General features: G+C 34.5%; 2 protein-coding genes across 2 annotated transcripts; both read right to left on the bottom strand.

The window, feature by feature from the left end:
* Positions 1-5,571: 5,571 nt before the first annotated feature.
* LOC138318703 (phosphatidate cytidylyltransferase, mitochondrial-like) lies at positions 5,572-7,259 on the bottom strand. The gene has a single exon (XM_069261326.1). The coding sequence runs from the start codon at positions 7,155-7,157 to the stop codon at positions 6,165-6,167; it is 993 nt and encodes a 330-aa protein (XP_069117427.1). The 5' UTR covers positions 7,158-7,259; the 3' UTR covers positions 5,572-6,164.
* Positions 7,260-9,399: 2,140 nt separating this feature from the next.
* On the bottom strand, positions 9,400-21,152 carry LOC138318702 (JNK1/MAPK8-associated membrane protein-like). Its single transcript, XM_069261325.1, has 7 exons — positions 20,974-21,152; positions 16,447-16,520; positions 16,138-16,292; positions 15,645-15,848; positions 14,945-15,114; positions 12,564-12,640; positions 9,400-12,011 (listed from the first exon to the last, which is right to left on the bottom strand). Exons 1-7 carry the CDS (start codon positions 21,068-21,070, stop codon positions 11,790-11,792), a joined length of 999 nt encoding a protein of 332 aa, XP_069117426.1. The 5' UTR covers positions 21,071-21,152; the 3' UTR covers positions 9,400-11,789.
* Positions 21,153-21,217: the final 65 nt, after the last annotated feature.

The following is a 21,217-nucleotide window of genomic DNA, read 5'->3' as shown; positions in this document are numbered from 1 at the left end:
TAGAACTGCTCAAATCGCTCTGATGGTAGTGTGTTTACCTTGTTAGGTGAATTGTCTTGCCTAAAAATCATTTTTTCACCTTCTCAGTGGTTATGTAGTTACTTTGTTTAACGTGCGTGTCTTTGACTCGGGTATGGGTACAGCGTCCATATTGTACCTGCTTAATCGTATTGATCAACGATTTGATATTTGAACGATATTAATTAAAATACTTAACAATGTCGAGGAATTTGTCAATGTTTTACGTTATATATCTCATAAGAAATGTAGAACAATACATTTATGCTATATTTGGCTTCTTGGTTATGTAAAAGAATTAGCCTGAGTGAATTGTCTCTTTAACATACATGCTTGAATTTTGCATAGACATAGCATGGACAGATATCTACAACAGTTTTACGCCAAAACTTTTCACAATATGGTAATATTTCAATTAATATTTTGCTTTATGGTGCTCCACACTTGTCCAACATGGAAAACCAAATGATATTTCAATGGGTACAAACCTTTATTAAAGATAGTGCTAGATTTTAGGTCAAGTCTGTAACAACAAACTCATTTTGATTTCTTTTCTATTTCTTCTTCAATATTTTCTGTATATATACATAATTATATGATTGTATGCTGTCAAAGTATTGTATATACATGTATTATGGAGAAGGCATTATTAAGTTGTGATAACTTGTGCCTAATCCATTATTGTATTTTTGACAATAAAAAATATGTTTGAATCGACTACTTTCTTAGACATAGCGGAAACAAACTTCAATTGTCAAAATTCAAGATGGCGTCCTGTCGCCCATCTTGTTCACCGATTGGTCTCAAAATGAATATGCATAACCATGGCCAGGGACCTAGGGAAACCTGTAAATGACATTTGAGACAGATCTCTTCAGTACTTTCTGAGAAATAGCGGTAACAAACTTCAATTGTCAAAATCCAAATGGCGTCCTGTCGGCCATCTTGTTCACCAATCGGTTCCAAAATGCAATATGCACAACTAGATCCCTAGGGGAACATGCACATGCAATTTGAGACAGATCCCTTCAGTACTTTCTGAGAAATAGCGGTAACAAACTTCAATTGTCAAAATCCAAGATGGCATCCTGTCAGCCATCTTGTTCACCGATCGGTCCAAAAATACAATATGCATAACCAGGGCCCTAGAGGAACATGCACATGAAATTTGAGAAGAATCCCTTTGGTACTTTCTGAGAAGCAGCGGTAACAAACTTTAACTATCAAATCCAAGATGGCGGCCTGTCGGCCATCTTGTTGACCGATTGGTCCCAAAATGCAATATTCAGAACTAGACCCCTAGCGGTACCTACATGTGAAATTTGAGAGAGATCCTTTCCGTGCTTTCTGTGAAATAGCAGTAACAAACTTTAATTATCAAAATCCAAGATGGCTGCCTGGCGGCCATTTCGTTGACGGATTGGTCCCAAAATGCAATATGCACAACTAGGGCCCTAGGGGAACCTACATATGAAATTTGAGAATGATCCCTTCAGTACTTTCTGAGAAATAGCGGTATCAAGAATTGTCAACAGACGGAAGGACGGACGGACCATAGACAAAAAGCGATTTGAATAGTGGAAAGTTGCGAAAATCTTGTTTTTTTATGATTCGATTTATGGAAAGCTCACTTTTTTTATCACGTGATTCCCGGGCGACAACGATATTAAATATGTACATACCAGTCGATACAGACGCACAAGGGTAGATTAGATGCTCATCACTAATATTAATCAGCCTATATGTGTTATTATTTAAAAACAAGAGATCCCAGTGGGATCTTGGCGCCCACCAAAGAATGATCTATATCTGACAAAGGAAAGATGGATCTTTCCTCTACTTTTTAAACTTTTTCAAACATACTACATATAAAATTTGAGACAGATCGCTTCAGTACCTTTTGAGAAATAGCAGTAACAAACTTCAACTATCAAAATCCAAGATGACTCCTTGGCGGCCATCTTGTTGATCAATCGGTCCCAAATCACAATATGCACAACTAGGGCCCTAGGGGAACCTTCATGTGAAATTTGAGAAAGATCCATTCAATACTTTCTGAGAAATAGCGATAACAAACTTTGAATATAAAAATCCAAGATGGCTGCCTGGCAGTAATTTTTTTGACCGATCGGTCCCAAATCACAATATGCACAACTAGGGCCCTAGGGGAACCTACATATGAATTTTGAGACAGATCCCTTCAGTACTTTCTGAGAAATAGCGATAACAAACTTTGAATAACAAAATCCAAGATGGCTGCCTGGCGGCCATCTTGTTAACCGATCGGTCCCAAAATGCAATATGCACAACTAGATCCCTAGGGGAACCTACATATGAAATTTGAGACAGATCCCTTCAGTACTATCTGAGAAATAGCCACAACAAACTTTAACTATTGAAATCCAAGATGGCGGCCTGGCGGCCATCTTGTTCATCGATTGGTCCAAAAATGCAATTTGCACAACAAGGGCCCTAGGGGAACCTACATATTAAATTTGAGAAAGATTCCTTCAGCACTTTTTGAGAAATGGGGATATCAAACCTTAACTATCAAAATCCAAGATGGCCGTCTGGCGGCCATCTTGTTTTTCCTATCAGCCTCAAAATCTGTATGGCACAAATAGGGACAAAGGGTAACCTCCATGTGAAGTTTGAACAAAATTCCTTCAGTAGTTCTCAAGAAATATTGATAACAAACTTCAACTGCCAAAATCAAAGATGGCTGCCTGGCGGCCATCTTGTTTTTCCGATCAGCCTCAAAATCTGTATGGCACAACTAGGGACCAAGGGTAACCTCCTTGTGAAGTTTGAACAAAATCCCTTGTGCAGTTCTCAAGAAATATCGATAACAAACTTCAACTGCCAAAATCAAAGATGGCTGCCTGGCGGCCATCTTGTTTTTCCGATCAGCCTCAAAATCTGTATGGCACAACTAGGGACCAAGGGTAACCTCCATGTGAAGTTTGAACAAAATCCCTTGTGCAGTTCTCAAGAAATATCAATAACAAACTTCAACTGCCAAAATCAAAGATGGCTGCCTGGCGGCCATCTTGTTTTTCCGTTCAGCCTCAAAATCTGTATGGCATAACTAGGGACCAAGGGTAACCTCCATGTGAAGTTTGAACAAAATCCCTTTGGTAGTTTTCAAGAAATATCGATAACAAACTTCAACTGCAAAAATCAAAGATGGCTGCCTGGCGGCCATCTTGTTTTTCCGATCAGCCTCAAAATCTGTATGGCACAACTAGGGACCAAGGGTAACCTCCATGTGAAGTTTGAACAAAATCCCTTCAGTAGTTCTCAAGAAATATCGATAACAAACTTCAACTGCCAAAATCAAAGATGGCTGCCTGGCGGCCATCTTGTTTTTCCGATCAGCCTCAAAACCTGTATGGCACAAATATGGACTAAGGGGACCCTCCATGTGAAGTTTGAACAAAATCCCTGCAGCAGTTTTTAAGAAATAGAGATAACAAGCATTGTTTACGGACGGACGACGGAAGGCGGACGACGGACGACGGACCACGGACGCAGGGCGATTTGAATAGCCCACCATCTGATGATGGTGGGCTAAAAAATATGTGAGTATGTGTACATTTGACCGTCATTAACATGAACTATTGTTTGTTCTTTTTGTGTCTTGATAGTGGGACAGATTGCCTCGAAACTTTGACATTATTTTTGTTAATACTAACGGAATTATTTTTTTCCCCATAAGGAACATTTGCAACCAGCTTATTTAGGCGTGCGATCATATTTTACTTATTTCGCTGGTGATAAGAAATTGTGAAAATCTATCGCCGCAACAATGGCATCACAGTAAAAACTAAAGTTTAAATCACGAAATTGAATCCCCGTGGAATAATGTTAGACACGAAAATATGTAAATAATTTGAAGTGAACAGCCATTTCCGGCGTAAGAAATATGGAAATGACGCAAGTAATTTTCGTTTATGATTGTAAAAGGATTTGTTTTCTCCGTAATTCTGACATTTTTTAAAGTAATGATCGAGTTATACCTGAAGTATCACAACGTTGTGCATTCTATTGAATTTTAGTTGCATTGACTCCATCTAAATTGAAAGTGTATTTGATACCTCTGTTAGACTGCTTCTGAGCCTTTTATCACTGAATATATTTCCTCTTTATAACAAGCGACTATATACTAGTGTCCTCGCAAGCAACTATACATCGCCATTTTCAAAACATTGCAAGTGACTATACAATTTTCACTGATCATCCTACAACTTCAAAATACAATTAAGTAAAAGATATTGTGTCGATTAATATGTATTTATGTTTTTATATTGTTGGATTCATTTATAAACCTGTGATGGTGCTTGAAGTAATGAACGCCAGAAAGAATATCTTAAAATAGTGCAAAATATTAGGCGGTTGGCTCAATTCTTCAATGATGAACAGCAGATCAACTGATGAAAAGTGTCTGAAATGTTAATGCTGGTTAACCCTCAACATTTCATTAGTCACTGGTAACTCAAATTGCTATCTGTGACGCCGTTTTTAACTTAAGATTACAACAAAAAAGTATTCAATAAATAAAATTGGCAAAAAATATCCACTATCCATTGTATCATTTGCCTCAGCAAGTGACTGAGTACCGCTATACAAACTCGCAACTACAAAATTTTAAAAAATACTATACAGTGTTTATGTTAATATTGAAGATTCTTTTGCGTCTGGCTCAGTGATAATAAACAGAAACATGTGGTAATTAGGACGACGGTGGGAAACGCAAAACGAAAATAAATATTTAATTACTTTTAAAATTGTTTAGACGGTGATGAGTGTGGACGAGGATAACAATGACTATTTCAATACCACTTTGACAACAGACTGTACTCAGGTGTAGGCAATCAGAATTTGTGAATGAAAATAAAACATTTCACCACTGATACTAAATTTCAGGTAGGTTGAAGAAGGATGAATGAACACAAGAGGTCACAAAATTTGTGATCATACGTTTTCTATTTTTCATAAATAAATGACTCACTCTTTGACATTGTCAGATGGTTTGCCTTGATTGTTTATCCCTATGAGGAAAGCTCTGGGTTGCGCATATAGAAACACAGTAATGTTTGCTCCTCCTTAGCAGTCAGTATAAAGGGAACTTCTAAGAGGACTGGTTTTGACCAGTTGTCAATATAGTGTGAACAGATGGGGTGTGCTATTTGGCGACTTTGGTGGTATGCTTCAGTATGATTAGCATTACACAAATTGGCACAAGTTTTCTACTATACTCTTCAGGTAGCAGTTTACAGTAAATTTGTAAAGTTCTGAAAAATTAGGCCCATGCTTTAAAGTGAATAGTCGGGAAAGAAAACCAGTCTAAATGCGTTCATTGGCCTTCCAAAAGTTCTCACATATTAATACGACGGTCAAGTTCTGCTTAGATTTCCAGTTCTGACCATTAAAGTAAAGAAAAGTTGAAAGCATTGAAAGCGAGGCTGTGTGGAAATGTAACCACGGACATAGTGAGCCGGGAGGACGTTTTAGAATTCCCATACTTTAAATTAATTTCTTCGTACGCAGACAGATTTTGACAAGAGATTTTATTTTTCCATTTCATAAGAAATTATACTGGATACATTCACACCATTTTTACCGACTTTAGCCATCCTTGCCTGACTGTTCACTTTAAATATGTAAACACAGCTTCTTTCCTATACAAAAGTGGGTTTTTTTTCAATCTAAATTTGTAATTTATAAGCGATACTCAAATTTGGATAGGTATGACTTTTATGGGTTTCAAGTCTATGAATACCATGATAACCAAATGGGGTTCTTCTTTATGCAAATGTTGATTACACGATTTTTAGAACACAACATATCTATTTTAATGCACATCTTAAAACAGAGACATTTCATTACAAACAACAGGAGTCATTAAATGATTCATTGACATGACATAAGATATACATAAACCAACTAGCCAATAAATCAGAAATATCCTATAGAAATAATTGCAAATTTCACTTTTTATTTTCTCTTCTATTGTGTTTAACATTAACATGATCTAAACATTACTTCTGTTATAATAAAGATTTTTATTCACCACAAACTCTAACACTAACACTAAAACAAACACATACACCAGGGTCTCAGTATTACCCAATTATCTTTGTGTGTTATTTGTTCCGACTGTTCAACCACTTTTTAAATTTGCTAGCACCATATTTAGATGATCTGAACACACCTCCTGTAAAAATTCCTTTGAAACTCTGTTTCTTGCTGGAATTGTTAACAATTTCCTCAAGGGATTCCTGTAAGGCAATATTACATTCAGTATCTTTTGCCAGAGTATTTCTCATGCCATCTAAGGTATCAACATCATAGCGAGTAATTTTTGTCAGTACAGTAACTGGAACAAAGTCTAGATGATAACGGCGAGCAGAATAGCTGTATTCTTGCTCAAAACATTTCTTTGTATTATCCCAATGAAGGTAGGCAATATCTGACAAAATAGGCTTGTACAAAATTCTAAAATTGTCTAGACTAGCATTAACAATGTTGTTCACTTTATATTGGTCTTCTCCAAATGACATCCGAATATCGCCTGTATAGGACAGAGAGGCTATTTTTGTGAATAGCTCCATCTCTGAGAACTTATCTGGAAGAAGGAGTAGCGACATGTGGACAGCACTTCGGAGATTGACCTTTAGAGCTTCGTTTGCCGCTGGATCCTCTGGATGTTTTATCATCATCACTGGTTTATGAAGACGACCACTGACATACAGGCTTTGCCAATGCATCAGATCACCTGCCATTAATCTGTTGCTAATAACACCGTATTTAATAAGCCTGTCTTCAAATGGAACCATTGGATTAAAATACAGCCCTGCTGACGATTCCTGAATGGCCGATATAACAGCTGGTCCAAACCTTTTCAAGGAAGAATAGTGGTGCGAATTTTGTTTCAGATTCTCCTGATGCCATGTATAAGGGCTGTCAACAACAAAGATAAAGTCCATCATATTTTGTTTGACATCAGTTTGTCCTTGTTGTTTAAAAACACCAGATCCATAAGCAAACGCCATCTGCACTCCACCCGGGAAACTGTTCAAGACTCTCTGGTAAATTGGATTTAAAGGCCCAAATTTTGGGTATATAAATTTAGCCATTTTGAAATTTTGTTTATGTTTTGTTGTCTTCAGAATTTCACTGAAATTATTCTGAATCCAGAAATCTGTGATCGCATACACTACATTAATCAGCGAAAGTTCACTTTGTATCAGAATCATGAACTCCTGTAAACACACCCATACCCTTTACATGTTCTCCTTGGAACATTTTAAGCTGCCTCTGGCCACGTCGTAAAGTATGCTCTATATGGAGAATGTCAGTCTTGGCTATTGATTTAGCGTTTTTCTTGAATTCACTGCGAATGTAGGTGTCCAGCCCGGGCTTCTGCTTTGACACTCGGAGAAACTCCTTATAGAGGCCTAGTACCTGCAGCTGGATTTTACTGTGTCTTCCCATTGATACTGGCCATTTGCTGTTGATTTGTTTTCAAAACCAAACTCTGAAATAAAGGCATAAAATGATGATTATCAAAACTATTTTGTGTTAGAGTTTCCAAATTGGTGAATTAATAAAAAGATATTCAGTGGACCCTCAATAAAACAGACACTTGCATCATCAGCCCTAACCATCCAATTTTCGTGACAGTTGAATATCAGTCTACTTAAAATAAAATCTGTTCCCTTGCATTTCTACAGGATTTCTACAGGATATGGAGTTTTCTAAACCGGATGTCACAGGGATCAGTATATTTGGTCAATATGACCAGGTTTTCCGATTACTGTTTTTGACCAAGTAACTGCCCTGGGTACAAAAAAGAATAGATGAAAAATATGGGGCACTAATACAACCAAATTTGCACTAACATTTCATAAAATTATTGTAGTACAAAGAATGCCACAATATTAATACATCAATTTGCATAAGAAATATAATAAGGAAACCTGCATGCTGTTTTCAAATTTCCAGTCTGCATTTACATCCAGGTTATGGGGTAAGTGAAAGCATTCAAATTATCTTTCCTGGTAAAATTGTTAACTGAAAATCTGGGATATTCCAAAATATTATCTCAAGAAATGGAAAAAATAATTGCGACATTATCACTTATCAGTACCAATATGCTGTTTGTAAAATTTGAGTTTCTACTCAACCGCTTGGTTTCTTAGCTTAATTAACCCTTTTTAGTTTCTCACTGTTTAAGATTAAGACTACTTAGGCCAGTAAACTGTGCGATTCCCATGTCCCTGTGTTCCTACCGAGTCGGGGATATAAAATAAACCACATTGTAACTCTCTTACGTCATACCACTAAAACTTCCAAAATCAACGATATCGACGACAAAAGTCTAAAGAGTATTAGCCTAATGGGCCTAGTAATATTTTATAAATTTAACGTTAAGCTTAACATTATGAAAGGTCATTTCGTAACCAACCATGCCGATGAAAGACTTTGTATAAGTTAGTACCTAGTAGATTTACCTGGTGTCACTATGACCTGTTCAAATCATATTTTCTTCGCAATTCATTCCGCTGTTTATCTAATTCAGAACTAATCAAATATGAACATTTGACATGCAGTAGGCACCTACAAAATCTTACTTTTGGCTTTTCTGCGTGTTGCTGATCTTCTAAGGGAGGTAACTCTTAAATTGATGTGCCTAATAATAGATTGGGAATGCTTTTCCAGTTCCGGAATTTTAATTTTACTTTATTTTTTTCGTTTTCATATTTGAAACGGATTTTTTTTAATTTCAGAATCTCAATGAAATTATGTTAATTAATGCCATCCATTCCAAATGCTAAACTATAACTAGAAGTCGTCAATTATCTTCCACCACACAGTCAATGGCCATAATAGTAGTACTGTACGCAAGATATTTTTTTCACTATATATATTCTAAGTAATTTTACATTTTAAAAAAACTTCTCTCCAGAAATCAATTGCAAACGTAAACAAGTGAACTAGCGCTTATTTTGAAATAATGTAAATGTTCTTCCGTTGCAATATGTCAAGAGTTGTGAGCGATTACATCCAAAATAATATGTTTGATGACACTGCCATTTCCGTCTTTGTCTATAGTAAAATGGGGTCATAAGATCGATTTCTCACTAAATATGGCATGGAAAATATTTTAGATAATTTATATAGGATGCAAAAAATTTTTTAGTCGGTACGTAAAATCTTGTTACGATTGAATGCAAAATGACTATAGGAATAACAATTAGACACATGTAAAATTACTTGTTATATATAGCAAATTTTCACTTGTGTTCTGTATTATGGCCACTGACTGTCGGCTACTTTATTTCATAACAATGTAATGAGACAAACATAAAAGCAATACAGATTTTAGTAATGTTTATTTATAAAAATGATCATGTATATACACTTTAAATACATTACATGTACTTTCATTCATAATACACGGACTTTCTTGTAGAAATACATTATAGTCAACAAATGGAAATAAAATTGTAAGGAAAATCACTATTCTTTATAATAAACATAATGTTATATTTGCAATGGTCACATGGTCACTTTACAATGAAAAATAATCTTAATGAGACAATCAAGTACCTAATGATTTTTTGTTTGTTTGATAAATTAGAGAATTATATATAAGCTTTGCTGTACATATTTCCCATTGAAGTAATAGTTACGCATAAAAAGATTAATCATTCTTAAAAAGCAAGCATATCAGGGCTTACAAACATAGAAAGAAGAAATGATATAAAGAAGATTACAACTACGGTTTAAATTAAAAACAAATCTTTCATGGTCTGTTTTATTGCCATACAGTTATCAAATATAAAGAATACCAAAACACATTGTATCCTATCTATACCATATAGCTAATAAAGCTCAAATAAAGTGCAAAGTTTACAAACAAATTGTACAACATATCATATACAAGAACATTTATTCAATCGACAAGACATAATATTATGATAAATGTATTTTCAACTCCTCAAGACACTGGGTACAGCATTGATATTCAATGCAATTTAAATATACATATCTGTGTGGAAATATCTATGAGTGATCTTTCTTATAAAACCTTGGATTTTTTCCCCATATGAATGGCTTTCTTATCATAGTTACAATACATTTTTTCATGAATTTAGTATGAAAGATGATCATGTAGATAGCTGTATTCTAGCACACCAAGATACAATTATCGTGCACCAAATGAAAATATTCACAAGGGAAATCTATTGATCTAATTGTAAAGAGTCATATGATATATTTTAAATAGCAGATATGTATATTTAATTTTCAATGCTTCGATCAAACCAGCAACACACTTTCTTTGTCACACTCCAACACTACCATAGAGGACAGAGAGCTTATAAATAAGTACCCCATTTCAGTAAAGAATACTTTCTATTATAACACTGTCTGGACTCAAAACTCTTTATAATATTATCGTAAAATAAAATCAGTATTGGAAGTTTTGCTATTAAATTTAATTCTAGTTTTATTTCTATGAAACAAAAAACACTAGCGTAGATTAAAAGTTAAGAACCTGTGACATTTTTTCTGTTTCCATATTGAATTTTGTGTTACAAAATGAGAAAAATAAAAACAAAAAGCAAATGGCAAACTTACGAATCTTTAAGAAGATTAATGCAAACAAATTAAGGAAATGTCATATCTCATAATACATTTTTCTCTTTGTAAAATTTGTATACAGAAATAAAATAAAGTTGATGATATACTGTATAGATTTTGAGTGTTAAATTGATAAGTCAAATTATAATTGAAGTATACACACGATATGGATTTAATTATAAACTGAATGAAAATATAAAAACAATATAGGTGAAACAAGTTGTTTATGTTGTAAATTACATATTGAATCACAATACTTACCAGTGAATTAAATTTTTCAAAAGATCCATATCCACAAATTCTGTACTTTAATCAAAGAAAATACAAGCAAACAGATCAAAATTGAAAATAATCAAGTCCATGTGTTAGTACTTCAAAAGAGAAATGTAGCTTACATTTGAATTTGAAATATTGATGAACTTTAGAATTTGAGATGAAATACAGTTTTATGTTAATTAATCCTGAGTGTATTCATTAAAATCCAGAAAAGGTAGTTGTGCATTATATCGGTATTTACCACTAAAAATATAATTAATTTATCTCAATTGCAAGTACATATAATTCCAATAATACAGAAAATTCCACCGAATTCTACTAAACAATAATAAAAGGAATGTTTATGTTTGAGTGAAGTGAACATCAAATTTAAAGTAAGCCTTAGGCCAACTCCCACATGGAGATGAAAGCCTAAGTCCAGTGGCTAGTGCTTGTCCTCAATCCTACACCTAAGGGATGGGTGTTCTTCCTCAGGTCTTATCTTTGAGAACATGTGTTAGTCCTAAGCTCTAAAATGAGGGATCTAGTGTTAGTCTTCAGGCCAACTTCCCCATGGACCTGAGAGTTAAAGTCCTCAATTTGCCCTCTTCTTCCTCTAGAATTTAACTTCCGTTTGCTCAGTTTGTAGCTCTAATGCTTCTTCTGAGATCTTCAGGGAAGACTTCTGTTCCGAGAAGAGAGCAAATCAAGTTTGTCTCAGACCAACTACGGAGTGTAAGTGTTAGTCCTCAGGTCCACTGTTAAGTAATTAATGTCTCACAAAGCGCTGCTCAGTTGACATCCAGTCCCCTTCCTAGTAGTCTGTGTCGCGGTATTGGTCTATACCCAGGTCTTGAGGCATTTTGTCAGGACATGTCTGAGGCGTTTCGTTCGGGATCCGTGAATTTCACCGTCAGAATGTAAAACATGACTGGGAATGGTACCAGTGCAATAAGAGGTCCATAGTACTTTGGGTCATTGAGCTGTGTCATGGCAATAATACCATAAGCATGGAGAAACCAATGTCCAGCTAGAATTGTCAGGTTTCTTACATTCAGGAATGCTTCTTTCACTAAAGGCTTTAATTTCTGAAGGGAAAAATTAATTGAAACACTTGAGATAATATTAAACTTAACTATAGTAAATCAAATGCAATTAAGACAATTTTAATACCCTAATGATCAAAGTGTCTACCTTTTCAATTTTCTAACACTCAAAAGGCTAGAATATAATACCAGAAATCAATTATTATCGAAATGATATCAACAAAATCAACAGGATTATATTCATTACACTGCAGGAAATTGCATACCCTGTGTATCCATGTATATTGTTACAGATTAAAGTGCCATGAGTACAGAAAGAGTTCAATTATTGGTGACCTTTTTTAATTTTTTTTCCATGACTTACATTTTGGTTCCCTAATAAGTGCCCCCCTTAACAACAATTTTCGAAGCGCCCTGGGTACAAATTACGACGAATATGGTAATGTACTATTGTATCAAATCAAATTTTGGAAGTTTACAGGAAACTAAAATTTCCAAATTATCAAGTCTCAAGGCAGACAATTTTAATAATAAAGTATGAGCAACATGTAATATTTGCTATGATATCTATTTTGTAATAATAACTGAACTTACCTGTTCTGATATGCTGGATAAAAACACTGCATTTGTAATTACAGAAAGTACAATGATTATGTATGGAAAAGCATAATCTGAAAGAAAATCAAGAAGAAATACATAAATTATTTTTTTCAAAATAAAAACTTTTTTTTCTCTCAAAAGAATTACATTTCTGTACAATTACATTTCTGTAAAAGTATCTTTTTTTTTATAATTTACTTTTTATTCAGGTTTTTCATCAATACATGTACAATATATATACAATGTATGAAAATGCTTGCACTCATCTTTCATACATTTGCACCCACTTAAAGATATTGATTTTTTATATTCTTTCAAAAAGTATTTTACATGGTAATCAAATACAATACTAACACACATAAACACATATATATATCTACTATTTATTCCTAACAGGTTGCATAATGCGTTTAGTTTATATTAGCATATATTAGTTTAAAGTGAATAGTCGGGCAAAGAAAACCAGTCTAAATGCGTTAATTGGCCTTCCAAAAGCTCTCACATATTAATGCGACGGTCAAGTTCTTCTTACGTTTCCCAGTTCTGACCATTGAAATAAAGAAAAGTTGAAAGCATTGAAAGCGAGGCTGCGTGGAAATGTAACCACGGACATAGTCAGCCAGGAGGACGTTTTAGGATTACTATACTTTAAATTAATTTTTACGTACGCAGACAGATTTTGACTAGAAATTTCATTTTTCTATTCCATAAGAAATTATACTAGATACGTTCACATTATTTTTACCGACTTTAGCCATCCTTGCCCGACTGTTCACTTTAAAGTTATTGAAGATTATGTATTTTACCATGATTTCAAAGTGTGAAAACTATAATACATACAATTATTACAAATGATTTAAATAAAATACCAAATGCAAGCATTTATAATTAAGTAAATTTGATGTTACCAATATAATGTATTGACTTTATGGAAAGAAAGAGGTTGGTAGAAAGAGAAAAAGAAGACAGAAAAAGAGAGAGAGAGCAGCTGGTAGGAGAGAGACAGTAGATTAGTTAAGTATGTTTATTTGAAGTGCGATGGCAGAGCTATGAATACTTGCAAATATAAATTTTTTTCTAATAGTATTGCAAAATATATATGGCTTTGTGAAGGGCTATCAGCTGTATCACAGGATTTAAGGGAGATAATTCTTCTGGAAAATATAATCCAGGGTATCTCAAATGACACTAGATTAGTCAAATTTGTTTGCTCAACATGAGATTTTGCATGTCTACATACAATGTATGCATAAATTGCCAATGTTAATTATAATAATGATAAAACACTCTTTTTTTAAATTAATTATAGCTGAATCAGTATGTCCCATTTCTTCCATTCAATTTCAAACTTCTTTATAGTATTTGCATCTCTACCATTAGATATGTATTTCTGTATCTTGTAGTTATCTTTTATTATTTAATTAGAGAGTAAATATTCAGTGAACTATGTAAACATCTCATTCTATAGATGTATTGTTTGATAATGATAATAATTTCATTGTCATCTCTATTACTTGGCAAACTATTCTGATGAACGAATCCAAAAAGAAATGTTTTTTTATTAATCGAGAATGAAATTAACAGTGCCGTTAATAATGTTTCGAGACTATCTAGAAGTTTTTTTTTTAGTTTCTTGACAATCCCAAAAAATGTGGGTTATAGTTTCTGGTTCAGAGTTACACAGAATGTATAAAGGGGAGGCAACTACTCCAATTTTGTATAAAAATGAGTTTGTAGTAAGAATATGATGAACCACTCTATACTGGAACCACTGAAGTTTTGTGTTTTTTGTTACATGGAAAGGAATTTTATAAATGTTGCTCCAAGCTATTTTATTGATAGTCTCAAAGATATCCTTCCACTTTCTGGTACCTGATGGTGTCACATCTGATCTTATTACAATATTATAGAAGATTTTCGACCCTTTTTCATGTTTAAGAATAAAATGAAGATTTAATGGTATATATGGGTAGGAAATCTTACAGACAGATGTATCATATGCTGAAATATAGTGTTTCACTGCAGATATAAGTATATAAGTAAAAGTATCTTACTTAACAGTGAATAGTTTTTTCATCATATACCATATTTACCTAATAAACAATTCTCTACACGTTAAAAATGATACAGTTTTAAAATATATAAATATGGCATTGTTTAGCATATGAACTTTTTTTTCATTGTTTGAAAGTTTCGAATCAATTTCTTTAAAGACACCTCCATGGTTAGTTCAGGAAACCTAAGTTTTCCAAAAAATTATTTCTCAAGAATCCCTGTAATTTCAAAAATCTAATATAATGAGCATTTATCAAACCATTGATAATAATAATAGTTCTGTAGTTTTATTTTTATTTGAGAAACTTTACAATACTTACAAAGAAGGCCACCAAACACTGCCTGGAGGACAATAAGGATTGGGAGGAAGTATAGAGCAGCATAGATCGACTTTGTGCCTCGACTCTGGACAAACTTGTAGGACACAAACGGCCTGACCAACATCATCAGTACCAGACAGAAGGCATAGTAGATCATGGAGATGGTGTAGCTGTGAGAGAAACACTCAACAATTATTTTCTAAATTTTCTAAATCAACAAAATCAACATTACAACAACACTTTTTAACAAACTGATCTGAGAACCTGTAAAACCTTCGTCACAAAGCAGTATAACTTTTTGGTGTTTCATAGTTTAAAGATAATTTCTTTTAATGATTAATTACTAGTATTAATAGCTGAAAATACATTCAAAGAATGATTATTGTTAGGTAAGGACTAGTTAGAAGATTAGGACTTCTTTGTAGATAGAGTCCTTGGTGGCCAAGTGGTTAAGGTGTCCCGACATATTACCACAAGCCCTTCACCTCTGGGTTGTGAGTTTGAATCCTATTTGGCGCAGTTGCCAAGTACTGACCACTGATAGCTTGCTTTTCTCTGAGTACTCCTGCTTTATTCCACCAACAAACCTGGCATGTCCTTAAATAACCCTAACTGTTAATTATAAGACATTAAACTAACAAAATCAAAACCAAATCAAATAAATAAACATAATTAAGAACTTTTGGAAGCTGATTCTTACAGTGGGTAGACAATTTCCTGAGTACAGTGTAGGGTGGTAGTGTAGTTTGGACTAGGGTTGTACAGCATGGTATACCAGTCAGACAGCTCACGGACAGTACATGATCGGATAAAGATAGAACCCACAGGATCCACAAGAAAAAGAGTCAGTGTGGCTGCTAAGATACACTCCAACAAAGCACTGACATGCAGAATAATTAGGGTCCTGTTATGAAAAATAGCATTTTTATATTCTATATCATATGTACAACACTAACAACAGTAAAACAGACAACATGAATAAATGATAATAAAGGAAATTCTATCCAGGATATTACAATGTATTCTGAACTGCTTCAATATGGATTCCTTTTAGACTTGAACAAACATTTAGTTTGCCAGATTTACATTGAAAACATCTTTTTACTTTTGAACATGTCTTGCTTCAAAATCAAAACATTTTACAACTTATTGTCTTGTGATGAACAGGACAAAATCATGTGTCCATGTTGTACCTCTTGCGTTTGTTTGTGAAGTCGATAAAGAACCAGTGAAATACTAGTGACAGTAATGCCATATAGCCAAGGTACAGCCAGTCATAGAACTTTGGGGAGTCCTCACATTGTTGACAGATGGTGTTGGAGTCAGGCTGGTAACCTCTAGGACAAGCCTGTAAACACAAGATTCACACAATAGATCTACAGGTCCAAATTTTTAAAGCGTTATGTTCAGAGAAGACATCACACACTTACATATACTTGTATGTAACAAAGTGTAATTTAGCAGCTATACATGTACCTGGTAGAACTTTTTTAAAGCCTTACCCCACATTCTGAGTATGTTCCCTTGCCTGTGTCCTTCCGTCCACAATACAATCCAGGACATTTTACAACTGAAACTGACATAAAAATCACAAAATTATAAAACTCACTGCAAATTATGTTTTTTATGCGTAAGGAAGTATTAATATTTTTATACGTTATCAAGATAGGGGATGGGAGCCAAGTTTATGTTGTAAAATAAGCTATCAGTATAAGTGTATACACCACCCACTTTCTACCCCCTACCTAGACGATGCCAGGGAAGGGAGATTGAATCAGGGAACTTTGCACTTAGAGGTGATGGTTATTACCACATTGACACTCCTGCCCCAAGGTGATGGAGTGGGGTATGGTACTTGAGTGACAGTGGTAAAGAGCCTTTCAATGTGATGGTTATTCACTGCACTGACCAATCAAATCCTGATGTAGTCAGTGGAGTATGGTACTCAAGGGACTAATTCTTGCAGTGTTACAGTTGAGTTAACAATTTTCTAACCTTACCTAACTGTGGTCTTGACACCTATACCGTTACGTGCAAATTATAACTTATACATTAAACTAAATAGGCTCTCTAAATGAAAATGAAGCTAGATGATTAAATATATCTAATATACACAACTTCTGGCCAAACCTCTATTCTTCTTCCCAGTTACAACTGTTCTTATCTATTGGCCTTCACAAAGGTCAATTCTGAAGACAATTAATTCTCAGTTTCTCCAAATGTAGAGCATAAAAAGACACCTAATGTTAAGGGAATACTGTAAGAATTAAAACCTGACAGTGACACAAAAGACATTTTCTTTAAAGTTAAGTATTTTCATTAACAAGAGATCCCAGAGGGATCTTGGCATCCACAAAAGAATAATCCATGTCTGACAATAGAAAGATAGAACTTTTCCATGCTTTTCAAACTTTTTCAAAAATACCGTAACAAACTTCAACAATGAAATCTAAGATTGGGGCTGGTTGGCCAACTTAAGCTTGTTGACCGATCAGTCCCAAAAGGCATTATGCACAACAAGGGCCCAAGGGGAACCTACATAAGGAATTTGAAAGAGATCCCTGCAGTAATGTCTGAGAAATAGCAAAAACAAGCAAAACTCAAGTTGGCGGCCGGTCGGTCATCTTGTTGACCGATCAATTATTAAATGCAATATGCACAACTAGGGCCCAAGGTGAACATACATATGAAATTTGAGACAGATCCCTTTAAAAATTTCTGAGAAATAGTGGTAACAACTTTCAACAATAAAATACAAGTTGGCGGCCTGGCGGCCAACTTGTTGACAGAACGGTCCCAAAATGCAATATACACAACTAGGGCATAAGGGGAACCTATGTATGGAATTTGAGAAAGATCCCTTTAGCACTTTCTGAGAAATACTTTATAGCTGTAATAAACTTTAACTATCAAAATCCAAGATGGCTATTCTTGTTGGCCGATCGGTACCAAAATACAATACATATGTATGCGTAACTTGGTTCCTAGAGGATGATCCCTTCAGTAATTTTCAAGAAATTGCGGAAACAAACTTTAATTATCAAAATCCAAGATGGCGGCTGGTGGGTCATCTTGTTGACTGATTGTTCAACAAGAGATCCCAGAGGGATCTTGGCGCCCACCAAAGAATGATCTATGTCTGACAAACAAAAGAGGGATCTTTTCTCTGCTTTTCAAATTTTTACTACATATTACTACTTATGAAATTTGAGAAAGATCCTTTGAGTACTTTCTAAGATATATAACAGTAACAACTTCAATTAACAAAATCCAAGATGGCTACTGCTGTCAGCCATCTTTTTGACCGATCAGTCCGAAAATGCAATATGCACAACTAAGGTCCAAGGGGAACTTACATATAAAATTTGTGACAGATCACTTCAGTGCTTTCTGAGAAATAGTGGTAACAAACTTTAATTGTCAAAATCTATGATGGCGTCCTGTCAGCCATCATGTTCACTGATCGTTACCAAAATACAATATGCATAATCAGGGACCTAGGGGACCATGCACATGGAATTTGAGACAGATCCCTTCAGTATTTTACTTATTTTACTAGCTGTTTTGCTTTACTAAGAGTGTGATTAGGTGCATTTGCTACATTTCCAAACAAAGCTATCCCTAGTTAAATGCAAGTTGGAATCGTCAGAAACGCATCTATTGTGGAACCATCTGTGGACTTTTTATAGCCGGCCAATGGGATTGCAGCCGAAGCCTCGCTCATGCATATTATATCAGCCATAAAACCAGTAAGCATTTTTAATTAGATGGCTTCAAGATGTTTGTCATAATGGGGCTTATATCGTCTTAATGACGGCACTTTGTATAGATGTATATAGGATGATTTTAAAAGGAAAATTATCGCTCTTTCCAACGGTATAGTAACTGTTTTTATGATGATGTACTAGAAATGTGTTTTTATAGTCACTAAAGGTAGGCGGGTTAGAAATTTGGAGTCTAAGGCTTTCCACCCTTCTCGTATATAGTACCATGTAGAGTATGATTTTTATCGTTTTTTAATCTAGACTTCTTAAACGTCTAAAAATGGTCTTAGGGCACTCTGGTGGGTCCATGGTTATATAATCTGTAATGAATTCTCAGATCCCTGTGAGTAGAACCAGGTCCTCCTCATTGTATACATGTTAAGTTCTACATATAAATGTATATAAGTATATTAGAGTTAGCTCCTGTGGTACGGGTTCGGGGATCTTGAGACTTCTTGTACGCCATCGTCGTGATACATGATAAAGGCAAGATTTTGCATAAGTAACTACTGAAATCTTTAAAATTCCTTTGCAATTTCAATCATATATGTATAATTGATTACAAGAATACAACAAATATTATGAAAAGCCTTTAAATAGCTAGATCTAGTATACATCAAAATTAATGAAATTTCACGGTTGTTTGCGGCGTACAAGAAATCACCTCTTGAAAAACTAATATTTGCAATTATGAGAAAACTAAAGTAAATTGTGTGTTGATATTTGACACAGTGATGTAAAATTGGATTCCAAATCTAACCGTACCACAATCATTACTGTAGCTTGTTTTATTGTCGAGTACATACATGCCATACCTTCCGGCGTGAGACAAAACCTCCCGTATTTTAAAGCCTTTTATTGTCTCCCGGCAGGAGAGTCTAAATTCCCGATTTCTATAAACCCCTCCGTTTTATTTTCGTTGCCACATTTGTGTACATGCTAGGTTAATTTTAGCACGAGAGTAACCACTCCCTGACCCACTGACCAACACCCAAGTGCCCCTAATTAGCAGCCTTGGGCTATTTCCACCTTGGCTTGTGGTGTCACTTTCACTCACGTCTGTGTATTACGTAAACTGAAGTCAAGCAGCCGATGGGCCGCCTAGAAACAATCAGCTGGCCTTTCAATAAATTGTATGACTACAGCTAGTGAGTATTACAACAAAACAAATACTGCTTACAACTGTGAATGATTTACTCACGTTTTTAATGTTAAATAGGCCTATCTGTATTTGATGGATGTCACAAACTTTGCAATCGTAATGGCCGCCATTTTGGGTAATTGTAATAGATGATCCAGATTTTATAGAATTTCCGGATTTCCTAATAACCACGTTTTTAAAAATGGAAAAAGTATTTATTTTTTTAGAATTTCTGTGTGAATTTATTTTTAGAAAAAAAAAAATATATTAATAATAAAAAATTATCAGTAGTAACTGAATTTAAATAAATAAAATTCAAAAGAAATTTACTTTTTTTCTCTCTCAGATTAAATTACATTTTGAATACTTCTGTAACGATTCTGTGTTTTTTTTTTAATTTAGTGCTTGTAAATTTAGAACTTTATTTAAGTTAATTATCCGTTATTGTGAAAGATTATTAAAAAGCCCAGTCTAATATTTCGAACAATAAAACTGCTCCAGAACTGGGATGTGACTACTTTTGCAAAACCACACATTCCTTTATTTCAGTAAAATTCAATATGAATGCAGAATTTCATCATAAAAAAGCAGATATTTAATTTATTCATATATGTCGCGCGTATACCTCCCTCTTTTGAGACCAAAATCCCTTTAAATGGTTATCAATCTCCTTCTCCACCCCTAGAAAAATATGGCATGTATGCGAGTAATCTGTAATAAACATAATTTCTGGTATGGGGATCGGGTACGGTATCGGGGACGGCGTACACGAAATCACCTCCACCTGTTTCTGGTGTTACCTCTTAGGCCGTTTTCGTTTATTCGGAACAACCGGTTTGACCGTTGGTTAAAGTCATTATTTCAAGTATAAAACCTGACGGACCTGCAGTATTTGATACAGGCCTGTGAGGGCTTTGTCAAGGCTCGTCTGAAAACAATATAAAATCATCAGGTAAGTCTTAAATTAATAAACGAACAACTAGGTCCAACAAGTCAAACTGTATAATCGAAAACGGCCTAACAGTAGCATTTTAGATCAGTGTTGGATTTTAATTTGGAGTATGGAAATCCTAGTAAGCAGCGATAACTAGATCTATTGCTTTGTTAACTGTACACAATGGTACCTTTCTCAGCAAACGATATGCCAAATATTGCAAGAAAAAGACATGATTTCATAAATTCGTTGTGTGGCCTAGATCTTGCCGATGTTTCAAGTGACATTTTGTCATTTTCTTCCTTTCCTCATCTTTTCCTTTTATGAGCTTCAAACGTAACAAAGACGCTTGTTTGTTTTCTAATATTTCATCTTTTAAGTAAAACGTCTGTGTGATCAAGGTTTTTAGTAAGAACTCTTCTGGTTTTGGAGGT

This window comes from Argopecten irradians, chromosome 3 (assembly GCF_041381155.1).
Source record: "Argopecten irradians isolate NY chromosome 3, Ai_NY, whole genome shotgun sequence".
NCBI classification, from domain to species: domain Eukaryota; kingdom Metazoa; phylum Mollusca; class Bivalvia; order Pectinida; family Pectinidae; genus Argopecten; species Argopecten irradians.
This window is presented reverse-complemented; position numbering and strand designations above follow the sequence as displayed.

Excerpts from the sequence above, each read along its gene's own strand:
- LOC138318703 (XM_069261326.1), bottom strand. The coding sequence starts at position 7,157 with ATGGCTAAATTTATATACCCAAAATTTGGGCCTTTAAATCCAATTTAC.
- LOC138318702 (XM_069261325.1), bottom strand. The coding sequence starts at position 21,070 with ATGTCACTTGAAACATCGGCAAGATCTAGGCCACACAACGAATTTATG. Across the intron at positions 16,293-16,446 it reads GAACATACTCAGAATGTGGG|GCTTGTCCTAGAGGTTACCA; the intron begins GTAAGGCTTTAA and ends TTGTGTTTACAG. Across the intron at positions 15,115-15,644 it reads CAGGAAATTGTCTACCCACT|CTACACCATCTCCATGATCT; the intron begins GTAAGAATCAGC and ends TTTCTCTCACAG.